This window comes from Muscardinus avellanarius (assembly GCF_963383645.1).
Source record: "Muscardinus avellanarius genome assembly, chromosome: 3".
Classification (NCBI taxonomy): Eukaryota; Metazoa; Chordata; class Mammalia; order Rodentia; family Gliridae; genus Muscardinus; species Muscardinus avellanarius.
In genome coordinates this window covers 167398580-167410899 of record NC_137788.1, presented here as the reverse complement: position 1 = coordinate 167410899, position 12320 = coordinate 167398580, and the positions used below count along the sequence as shown (strand labels likewise).

General features: G+C 45.3%; 1 protein-coding gene across 1 annotated transcript in view; it reads left to right on the top strand.

The window, feature by feature from the left end:
- The window catches only part of HERC2 (HECT and RLD domain containing E3 ubiquitin protein ligase 2), a gene marked incomplete at both ends in the record, with an annotated part of 162678 nt that overhangs the window by 36283 nt on the left and 114075 nt on the right, over nt 1–12320 (top strand). Inside the window, 6 exons of the mRNA XM_080692883.1 lie at nt 459–610; nt 1696–1853; nt 1942–2055; nt 4497–4748; nt 7459–7652; nt 9934–10134. Of these exons, the coding sequence (XP_080549009.1) occupies nt 459–610; nt 1696–1853; nt 1942–2055; nt 4497–4748; nt 7459–7652; nt 9934–10134 (1071 nt within the window). The remainder of the gene's footprint in view (nt 1–458; nt 611–1695; nt 1854–1941; nt 2056–4496; nt 4749–7458; nt 7653–9933; nt 10135–12320) is intronic.

Here is a 12320-nt window from a genome sequence, read left to right as displayed (position 1 = left end):
AACCCGGAGGTAGAAGGCCCCTGGGTTCCATCCCCACTACCACCAAAAAAAAGATCAGGGTTAGTTATGGTTCCTGTTTGTAAACCAATCCCTTATGGAAGCTCATTTGGTTCTGGGGCCAGGTAGGGAACAGAAGGAGGAGTTGGGTCCACAGGGATGAGGATATCTCAGGACATGCGTGTCCTTGAGGTCGGCACCAGGCCTCTTGAGCTGTGTGTCTCACGCAGCAGTGGCCTGTGTCCCCAGGCCTAGCTCTGGTCACACAGAGTGCACTTGGGGGCGGCCTTCTGCTTTGCTGGTGCTGGAATGGGCAGGCTGGAGAGCTGGCCACAGCCTTAGGAAGCTCAGGCTTTTTTTGGAATACGTTGATTTGGGGAGACATAAGAATGAGGAGATTCGTGCTGTTCTTACTACCTTTAGACTTCTGACTAATTTTCTTCTTATTTTTTCATTTTTAGGCTCCACAACTGGTCCAGGGCCTTGCATCCAGAAACATTGTAAAAATTGCTGCCCACTCGGATGGTCACCACTACCTGGCCTTGGCCGCCACTGGAGAGGTGTACTCTTGGGGCTGTGGGGACGGCGGACGGCTGGGCCACGGGGACACTGTGTACGAACAGCTCATTCTTGAACTGACTTGCTCTCCTGTATGGTGATCCCCACGATGGGTGGGAAGCAGAGTGTGGCTGGGTATTCTCCAACTGTCCAACACGTAGGGCTCAGGGGAAGGGTGCCGTGTGCGCCCACCTGGAGGACTGCACAGGAGTGTGGTCCACGAGTGGAGGTCAGAGGACACTCCTCCTCCCCATTTTCTCCCAGCTACAGCAGCAGCCAGCAGCTGACCTCGCCTTGTTTCTAGAGCAAGTCCACCTGTTGTCCCTCCTTCACAAACATGTTCCCCTGTCTCCAGGCAGGAAGGCCTCGCTGTCCTTGAATCCTGTCACTCTTCAGCAGTTTTTGGATGCTGTCTTATTTGGTGGATGCTTTTGATTACCATGAAAGATAAGAAATAAGACAAATTGGTTGTTTGTTAGCAATGTCTGGTTGTAAAGATGGAGAGGCCAGAGTTGGCATGGTCTGATGGGCCTTAATGCTCTGCTGTTGTGAGCACGGCCTTGGTGTGGAGTCTTTGGCATTAGTTGGAAACTAAAGCTAAAGGATGTGCGAGCTCGCAAGCCTACTTCCTGTGAGGAGAGCCACAAGCAGGGGTGGTGGGCACGCGATTAGAAACCACCACATCTGCTATGCGTTTGTAGAGAAGAGGCCTGGGCTTGTTGCCTGTTCATATCTTGGTAGAAATGGAAGCTGCTAGGTCCTCTGGGAAGGATCCCAAACCTTAAGAGAACAGCAGAGGGATGATGTACATTATTTATACAGGGTTCAGAAACACTCGAACATGAAAGCCTTGTGCTGCGATCCTCCTGTTTTAGCCTCTCAAGTACTGGGATTGCAGGTGTGCATCACCACGCCTAGTTTGTACAGATCTTTAATAGATACTGTTTGGATATTCCTGCTGGATACTCTGCTTGGTGTTGTGTTCTATTGGTGGTATTAAATGTTTGAATTCTTTGTTTCTTGAGATCCCTAAAAGGAAAACTATCTTGACTGCAGTGGTCTATTCCTGTTAGTGAAATTCGTTGCTAATGCTAAGAAATGCCTAGAAAGGTCTCCATACCTGTTCCATTCCTCCCACAGGCCTCTCGAGGAGCCTAAGGTGATCTCTGCTTTTTCGGGGAAGCAGGCTGGGAAGCACGTGGTGCACATCGCATGTGGGAGCACATACAGCGCGGCCATCACTGCGGAGGGGGAGCTGTACACCTGGGGCCGGGGGAACTATGGCCGGCTGGGCCACGGTATGTCTGTTCTGTGAGTGCATAGCATGCAGGAGGAGGCTGCCTCTTCTGAGAGGGCTTGAGTGACGACGGTTGTATCTGTTTGAAGGTTCCAGTGAAGACGAGGCCATTCCAGTGCTGGTAGCTGGGCTCAAAGGCCTGAAGGTCATCGACGTGGCATGTGGCAGTGGCGATGCGCAGACCCTGGCTGTGACTGAGAATGGTGTGTAGACCCTGCTGCCCAGCCACTCGTGTGTAGACCCTGCCACCCAGCTGCTCCAGGGACTGACGGCTGTTGCCCTGGAGGGATGGGAACATGTTGAGGTGGTTCTCTACCTTTAAGTGGGTATGGGTCTCAGTGGCATCAATGAAGAAACCCAGGACATTCCAGGACTTAGGCTGCCAAAGTCAAGATAGTGATCACCCTTCCTATTGCTGTCTTATTTTTTTAACTAAAAACCAGAGTTAGGTGGAACAATTGACATCCAAATGGTTTCTGCTTGTTATCAGTACATTCCCTAATGTTCAGCCACTCCTGATTCCTGATGGTAAAACCTGCTTAGTCTTTGATACAACAAATTTGACATATTGTTTGTTTTTAAATATTCATTGGCCTGGTGGTGCACACTTATAATCCTAGTACTTGGGAGGCTATGACAGGAGGATCACAGATTCATGGCTAGCCTCAGTTACTTAGTGAGATCCTCTGCAACTTAGTGAGACCCTGTTTCAAAATAAAGAATAAAAACTAGGGCTGGGAGTGTAGCTTAGAGGTAGAATACCCCTGGGTTCCATTCCTACTACCACACACTCACACACACAAATCATTAAGGAGTGAGTGATATATGACTTACAAAGCTTTGAACCAGGAAGATTCCCCCCCCCCCCCCCCTAAAACAAGATCTTGCTATATTGCTCAGACTGGCCTTGAACTTCTGGGCTCAAGCAATCCTGCCTCAGCCTCCTGAACAGCTGGGACTCCTACAGTCCCAGGCTCTACTACAGGCATGGACTACCATGCCTGGCAAGGGTATATATACATGTGTGTATATATATATATGTATATGTATATGTATATGTATATGTATATGTATATGTATATGTATATGTATATGTATATATATGCATATACATATATATACACACATATATGTGTGTATGTGTGTGTGTATATATATTTATTTGTGGTACTGAGTATGGAACCCAGGGGTATTCTGCCTCTAAGCTACACCCCCAGCCCTATTTTTTTATTCTTTATTTTGAAACAGGGTCTCACTGAGTTGCAAATGGCCTCATTAAGTAGCTCAGGATGTCCATGAACCACGATCCTCCTCTCTAAGCCTCCCAAATGCTGGGATTACAAATGTGTACCACCATGCTCGGCTCCAAGGGGATATTCTAACTAAGCTATGTTAAAATGTTGTCCTTGTAATTCTGTGTGACATTAATGTGTTAGGAGCTTTGAAACAGGGTCTCACTGAGTTGCAGAGGGCCTCATTAAGTAGCTGAGGCTGTCTGTGAACTGTGACCCTCCTGTCTCAGCCTCCTGAATGCTGGGATTATAAGTATGCACCACCACACCTGGCTCTGTGATGCCTTACAAAGCGTGTCTGCCTGGCATTGTATTTTACTTTTTTTTAAAAAGTCTTTTATATGACGGGCGTGGTGGCGCATGCTTGTAATCTCAGCATTCGGGAGGCTGAGACTGGAGGATTGCATTTCGCAGACAGACTCAGTTACTTAGTGAGGCCCTTGGCAACTCAGAGACCCGGTTTCAAAATAAAGAATAAAAAATAGGGCAGGGGTTGTATCTTGGAGGTCGAATGCCCCTGGGTTCCATTCCCGGACCTGCAAAAAAAGAAGTCTTTTATAGCTTTCACTTATGCCTGATTTAACAAAACCCCCTTTTTTTTTTTTTTTTAGCAGTTCACTTTTATTGAGGTTATGCAAAGTATGCAGGTTAGTTTTATTTAGTTTTGTAGTTGTATCTTATCTCTATGCAATATTTAATCAAATGACATAGTAACACTAACAGATAAAATTGGAAGCTAATGTGGTGGAACAGTTGAGCGCACTGCCAGCATGTGGGCATAGAAGTCTAGGCAGAGGGTGGCCAGTGAACTAGAGCAGTGAGCTGTGGGTTAGGGTTTTGTTTTGTGTTCAGTATCGAGTTGAAGTGGTATTAGTGAGCCCAAACTAGTAGGCTTCAGGACTTTCTATTTCATTTAATTAAAGTAAAACCCAGCTTTCTTTCTCTCTCTTTCTCCTCCTACCCCTCTTGTGGTACTAGGTATTGAAGCCAGGGGTGTTCTGTCTCCAAGCTGTATCCCTAGTTCTTTTATTTTTGTTTTGAAACAGGATTTCGCTAGGTTGCTGAGAGTCATGCTACCTGCTGAGGCTGGTCTCTACCCTGCGGTCTTCCTGTCTCCGCCACCCAAATACCAGAATTATAGGTGTGAGCCACCACGCCCAGCTCAGCTTTCCCTTTTTGGGTTGCTTCTCTCTCAGTCTGAAGTACAGACTTGATTCCATTTGGTCAGTAACCACCTGTGCTCACTGGATGCACTGGTGGACTGGATCTGTGTGTTGGTGCTCAGTCCCGGCCTGTAAGTGCTTCCAGTGAAGCGCACAGTGGTTTTTACTGGAATGCATTGTGTTTTCTAGGGCAAGTGTGGTCGTGGGGAGATGGGGACTATGGGAAGCTGGGCAGAGGTGGCAGTGATGGCTGCAAAACCCCAAAGCTGATCGAGAAGCTCCAGGACCTGGACGTTGTCAAAGTCCGCTGTGGAAGTCAGTTTTCGATTGCTTTGACGAAAGATGGTCAAGTTTATTCATGGGGCAAAGGAGACAACCAGAGGCTTGGGCATGGAACAGAGGAACATGTTCGCTACCCTAAACTCTTGGAAGGCTTGCAAGGTGAGTCTAAAAACCCCGTGGTAGTTTCCTGAGGGACCTTTTAAAGTCTGGGATTTTTCTCTTCTTAACCTGACATATCAGCATTTGAAATTTTACTGACATCTGGTAGGTATAAGTAGTAACTAAAACGTGATTTGTCTTCACGAAGAAGTGCCTCAGCTTATTTATTCTTCGGTTTGAAACCCACTCAGTCTTCCTGACTGGAGCGCTCCTTTGGTGGCAGCTCCCCGTCATGACTTCACAAGCTGGCTCAGCGAGATAGTTAATGGGAGGGTTCTGTGGACTCCCACCACAGACTGTAGATTGCACCCTGTTGTGTGGCTGTGCGGGACGTGGGCTTGGGTCCACCCGAAGTGCTCCGATTGCAGCTTGTTGAGGTAGACCCAGCACGGTTGATGTCTAGGCTTCAGTGTACCCTGGAGGGAGAGGAGACAGGTGTGCGTGCAGCAGTCTGCAGTGTGGGCATCCAGGACAGCACGTTCAGGAAGACCCCGAGCGTGGCTCGGCCTTCTTCCTAGGGATAATGTGCTGCAGGAAGTGGGGTCAGAACCAAGCTCACAGGTAGGATGCTTCTGGGCTCAGTCCTTAATACTAAAAAAAAGTGATGTTGAGTTGTGGGAAGAATTTTTTTTAAGGGAAAACTGGTGTTTTCCATGCTGCTTGGCTTGGCATTCGTAGGTGCTCTCCAGCCTAATGGAGAGCAGGTGAGTTGATAGGAAAGCAGAGAGGGGGAGGTCAGTGAGTGGCCATCAGACACCCCTTGCGTGCTTGCTAGTTCAGGGGTGGGCAGCATTTTTCTTTTCCCTTTTCTTCTTTATTCCTGTGGTGCTAGGGATTGAACCCAGGGCATCTTACCTCCAAGCTACACCCTAGCCCTGTTTGATTTTTTAAATTAGGAAACAGGGTCTCACAAAGTTGCTAAGAGCTTCTCTGTGGTGCTGAGGCTGGCGTTGAACCTGAGATGCTCCTGTCTTAGCCTCCCAACTATTGGTATTACAGCTGTATGCCATGCCTGCCATAGCCTTTTCCTTAAAGAGCCAGATCATAGGTGTTTTAAGTGAATGGCTACATTCCCATATGAGGTTTTACAAAAACAGGCCTGGGACTGCATTTGGTGGGAGGAGTGATTTGGTGAAAGTAGGACTTAGACTCGCCAGTTCCTTCCTTCATCAGTGGTATTGTAAAGCATATTGATACCTTGATCACTAGGAGTCTTGGGTGTTCATAAGGTGTCATTATTTTCCAAACATCCGGGATAAGTTGAAAATACTTTATTGTACGTTGCCTCTTAATTCCTCCCCTTAGTCAAGGAAATAGGCTTCCTCCATGCATTTATTAGATACAGCTTACTCTCGGAGTATTTATGTCACCTGATAGAATCTTCTTTGTTTTTGTTAACCTCTGGTGGGCTCTTCAAGTAGAACTGTTGCTGCAGTAGTGTTTCAGCTGCTTTATTTGTTGTCATTTCTCAGATATACTCCTTGGGTTGGTCATGTTAGCTTTACTAACAAGAAAAATTATAGTACTTTGCTAACACTACTTAAATAGGAAAAATATTGAAAATCTTTGTCATATGCTTTTGGGGTAAAAAGTAGATTTTATTTTAAGAAAACTTCATTCGTAGCCTTGTGTGGTGGTACCTGCTTATAATCTCAGCAACTTGGGAGGCTGAGGCAGGAGGATTGCAGGTTTAAAGCAAACTTCAGCAGTTTAGTGAGACCCCGTCCCAAAATAAAAAATATTAAGGACTGGGATGTAGCTTGTTGGTAGAGTGTCTTGGATTCCATTCCTAGTATAACAACAACCACAAATCAAAATGAACTTTCTCATGAAGAGTATGCTTTTGGATAGTTATACCTGGGACTAGAGAATGTGATTTAGTAGTTAATTTCAAAGAGACTTGCCTCGCTAAAATTACATGTCAAAATTTGTGGGAATATTTTGGTAGCCAAGAATGTTAATAAATCAAGTTCTTCCCATCAGCAAACCCATCTCTTATAAGAATTGGATGGAAAGAGGCCATGAGAGTACTTTTCATAAAAGCTCAGCTTCCTGTGAAGTGATACTTTAAGTTGATTCTCTCTAATCCAGTAGAACCCTTGAACAGTGCAGGGGTCAGGGATCAGATCAGTCCTATAATCTTTCAAACTAATTTCAGAAGCAGTCTTTGCATTTCACATGCAGGATGTGAAGTTTGAGTTCTTGCTCTAATTTGTCCCCTGGTATTCTAATAAATTGCCTCATGTCTGTGTGTGCGCGTGTGTGTGTGTGTGTGTGTGTGTGTGTTACTAGGGATTGAACCCAAGGGTGTTCTACCTCTGAGCTAAACCTCCAGTCCTATCTTTTATTCTTTATTCTGAAACAGGGCCTCACTAAGTTGCAAACGGCCTCACTAAGTAGCTGAGGCTGGCCGGGAACCTGCGATCCTCTTGTTTCAGTTGAAAAAACACATTTTTCTCTTTCTGAATGAAGAGGAGGAAAAAACGAATAGATCCTTTTTATACCCTATTCTTAGTTTATTTGTAGGCTGTGGGCCTTAAATTAGAGCTGACAAAACATGATGAGTTATAAGATACTCAAAGAGGATGAATTGGGCTTAATGTTAAAAGAATGATTGATCCTGAAGAAGTTAACATTACTTCACTTCTGGCCTGATAGTTGGTCACAGAGGTCAGAGGCCTGAAGCTGCGCCCGCACCTTTTTCTCCCAGGGAAGAAGGTGATTGATGTGGCCGCCGGCTCCACCCACTGCCTGGCCCTCACGGAGGACAGTGAGGTGCACAGCTGGGGGAGCAACGACCAGTGCCAGCACTTTGACACCCTGCGTGTGACCAAGCCCGAGCCTACTGCCCTGCCAGGCCTGGATACCAAGCACATTGTGGGGATCGCCTGTGGGCCTGCCCAGGTACGAGTGTGCAGTTGGTTTGGTGTTTTGTACTGTGTTGGGCTCCAGTTGTTGATTGATAGTATGTGGACATATCCTTGACTTGTGTGGGGGCCGTGTGTCTTGTAGTTGTATCAAACCACATGTTACTGCTGTGAGCTTCACACAGGTGTTCTGACTCTGAGCTACACCCCCAGCCTTATTTTATTTTCTATTTTGAAACAGGGTCTCGGTCTCCCAAGTACTGGGATGACAGGTGTGCACCTCCACGCCTGCTCCAGGGTTCTAACTACATGCGGTCTCTTTAATTGCTTCAGACCCATTCCTGTTAGCTGTCTCTCTCTGTTGGGGTGGTGCTCAGGAATTGCTGTATCTCATCTAAGGTGTGCCACTTATTATAAAGGTTTTCTTCATACTCTCTTACTAAGCTTTTGAAGTCTGCAGGATGTTCCTTCTTTCATTCCTGATACTAATGATTGTATCTTTACTTTTTTCCCCCTTTATCTTTTTTTTTTTTTTTTTGGTGGTACTGGGGTTCCTGGAAGTCCTTCTACCTCTGGGCTACACTTCCAGACCTATTTTTTTTTAATATATATATATTTTTGAAACAGGGTCTCTTAAACCAGCACGGCTGGCTTTGAACCTGCGTGATCCTCCTGTCTCCGCCTCCCAAGCGCGGGGATTACAAGCGTGCGCCACCACGTCTGGCCTTCATTTTTTTAAATATTCCATGAGAATGAATTTAAAGTTAATTTTTAAAATTGGTACTGGGGCTGGAAACCAGGGGCATTCTACCTCCAAACTACACCCTCAGCCCTTTTTATTTATTTTTTATTTTTTTATTTTTTGAGGTACTGGGGATAGAACCCAGGGGCATTCTACCTCTGAGGAAACCTCTAGCCCTATATATATATTTTTATTCTTTATTTTGAAACAGGGTCTCCCTGAGTTGCAAAGAGCCTCACTAAGTAACTGAGGCTGTTGGTGAACTGCGATCCTCCGGTCTCAGCCTCCCAAATGCTGGGATTATAAGCGTGTGCCACCACACCCGGCTGGCTCCCTCCCTCCTTTCTTGCTTGCTTGCTTGCTTGCTTGCTTGCTTTCTTCTTTCTTTTTTGGTATGGTGCTGGGGATTCTACCTTAGAGCTATGCCCCAGCCCAATTTTTTATTCTTTATTTTTAAACAGGGTCTCACTAAATTACATAGGATGTAAGTAGCTGAGGCTGGCCACGAACCCGGATCCTCCTGTCTCAGCCTCCCAAGTACTGGGATTAAAAGCGTGCCCCACCACACCAAGCTCCTTTGTCAGTTTTTTTTTTTTAGAGGTTTGTTAATTTTGTTGATCTTTTCAAAAAATGATTTTTTAGTTTGGTGAACTTACCATTGTTTTGGCTTTTAATTTCGTTGATTTCTGCTATTATGCTTGTTATTGCTTTGTACTTCAACTTGATTTGGTTGACTTTTGCTTCTTTTTCTAGTTACTTAAGATGGACCCCTAGCTTGTTGATTTTGAGCGTTTCTTCTATGGTACCAGAATTTTTCTCTGTCTAGTGAGTGCTTTAATTGCACCCTCAAATTTTGATATATTTTCCTTTTTATTCAGTTAAAAATATTTTCTAATTTCTCTTGAGACTTACTTTATGATCAGTGGATTACTGAGTATTGTTTAATTTTAAAGCATTTGGACTTTGTTCTGTTAACTCTGTTACTGATTTCTAGTTAAAATCTCTTAATTCTGTGTGTGTGTTTGTGCTGTGCTTGGGATTGAATCCCAAGGGCATTCTGCCTCTGAGCTACACCAATACAATTTTATTTTATTTATTTATTTTTTTGCTATACTGGGGATGGAACCCAGGGGTGTTCTACCTCTAAAATATGCCCCCACCCCTATTTTCTTATTTTTTATTTTGAAACAGGGTCTCACTAAGTTGCAGAAGGCCTCACTAAGTAGCTGAGGCTAGCTGTGAACCTGTGATCCTCCTGTCTCAGCCTCTCAAGTACTGGGATTGCAGGACTGTGCCACAATGCCTGTCTGTTAGTAATTTTCAGAGTGAAGAGATTTTTTTAAAAACAAACCTTTTTACTTCTCTAGATGTGGCGAGAGTAGATGATGTTAGTTCATTGGAAGAGGAAAATAGAAATGAATAGTATCTGAAGGAGGCAGCCATGAGAGGACCTCATGCCTTTGTGTGGTTATGGATGAATAAGTCGCGGCCTGAGGCATCTCCTCTGTACTCTCCTTTGGAGCAGACCAGCAGCTGGCTTTGTAGACTCACCGTATGTTCTTGTGTCTCTCCGTAGAGCTTTGCCTGGTCATCTTGTTCTGAGTGGTCCATCGGCCTCCGTGTTCCCTTTGTGGTGGACATCTGCTCCATGACGTTTGAGCAGCTGGACCTCCTCCTGCGGCAAGTGAGCGAGGGGATGGATGGCACCACCGACTGGCCTCCGCCACAGGAGAAGGAGTGCATGGCCGTGGCGACGCTCAATCTTCTCCGACTGCAGGTGCCAGTGCTTCCTGTCTTCCTGCGGCTGTCGACAGTGGGGATTCATGGGGAGCCATGCACAGCCAAGGCATGACTTTTGGCCTGCCAGCTGAACTGCCGATGAAACTTGTGAAGTGTTTTAAAGTCATATTGTCCGGGGGTAGTGTAATGAGGCTTAAAAAATTTGGTCTGGCTATTTTATGTTTATCCTGAAAATGAAGTCTTTGCCTACAGGCAAGAGTGTATATGGATATGTTATTTCTGCTACAGTCAGCTTCTGGGTACTCACAGAGGAAGACAGCCCTGGATTTGCTGTTGTATATGAAGAAATAACTGGGTGATTAGATTAGAAAAGGTGACAGAGAGCGAGGGAGAGGGAGAAGAGGAGGGGAGGAGTCCCAGCTCAGAGACCAGTGCTAGCCTGTCTCTCGTCTGGACTGAAAGCTCGACTCGTGAGCTCCTTAGAGCAGTGCCTTCACTTTCTCACCAAATGCTTAAGGCTTAAAGAAAAGCTACAGAAATGATCCAGCCTCCCTTCATTGCTCCCTCCCTCACTGAGCACCATGGAATCGCAATTTACCCTTTCTGCCTTCCGGTTCTGGTAGTCAGATACTCTGTTCTAGCCACACAACAGTTTTGTGTGCCTCAGAGAGAAATACTCCCATTGTCCATAAGGCGCATCTGATTTTAGACATGTTAAAACATAAAAAGGTACCCTGTCTTCTTTTTTTTTGTCTTGAAACGTCTCACTAAGTTTCAGAGGGTCTAGTCGCTAAGTTACTGAGTTTGGCTGTGAACCTGTGATCCTCATTCTCAGTCTCCCAAGTACCAGGACTACAGGCATGCACCACTATGCTCAGCTATCTGTTTTTTTTAAAAAAATACTATTTTGAAGTTGTTCTTCTGCCTTTTTTTTTTTTTTTGGTGTGTGTGTGTGTGTGTGTGTGTGTGTGTGTGTGTGTGTGTGTGGTATTGGGGTTCCTGGAAGCCCTTCTACCTCCGGGCTACACTCCCAGACCTATTATATATATATATATATATATATATTTTTTTTTTTTTTTGCGGTTCTGGGGATGGAACCCAGAGGCATTTGACCTCCGAGCTACACCCCCTGCCCAATTTTTTTATTCTTTATTTTGAAACAGGGTCTCACTGAGTTGCGCAGGGCCTCACTAAGTAGCTGAGGCTGTCCGCGAACCATGATCCTCCGGTCTCAGCCTCCCAAATGCTGGGATTACAAGCGTGCGCCACTACGCCCGGCTTATTTTATATATTTTTTTATTTGGAAACAGGGTCTCTTAAGCCAGCGAGGCTGGCTCTGAACCAGAGCGATCCACCTGTCTCTGTCTCCCAAGCGCGGGGGTTACAAGCGTGCGCCACCACGCCCGGCAGTGCTTCTGCCTTTTGATTTATTGTTGCTGTTGAGAAATATTAGAATTGTTGCTTTTTAGTAACTTATAGCATTATGTCTCAGCTGGGTATGGTGACACCCAGGGTCTTAATCCCAGTACTTGGGAGGCTGAGACCAGAGGATCATAGGTTTGAAGCCAGCCTCAGCAACTTTGAGAGGATTCCCACAACTTAGATGCCATTTTGAAATAAAACATAAAAGGCTGGGTATGTAGCTCAGAGGTAGGCTGTCTCCGAGTTCAATCCCCAGTGCTTCTCTCCCCCAAAGCCCAAAACATTATGTCTCTATATGTCTAGGTAGGATTTCACTTGATATAACTTAAGAGTATCATTCTCATTGAAGCCACCATTTCACATCTCCATTGAGTTTTAGAACGCTTTCCCTATTGGCCATTGAAAGCACTTTCACCTTTTATCTGCTTCTGCCCTGGAGAAGGCCTAGGAAATATGTGTTAAATTTTTTCATGTTATTATCCCAAGTATCATGACTTTTTTGGTTTATTATTTTTTTTGTGTGGTATTGGAGATGGAACCCAGGGGCATTCTACCTCTGAGCTATACCCCCAGCATATTTTTTATTCTTTATTTTGAAACAGGGTGTTGCTGTGTTGCACAGGGCCTCACTAAGTAGCTGAGGCTGCCTATGAACTGTGATCCTCCCGTCTCAGCCTCCCAAATGCTGGGATTACAAGTGTGCCCATCACACTTGGCTTCTTTGATATTTTTAAATCTCTTTCTGTCTTTCACTGCTCTTATCTTTCTGGTCTGCTTTTTGAATGATTTATCCAGTTCTTT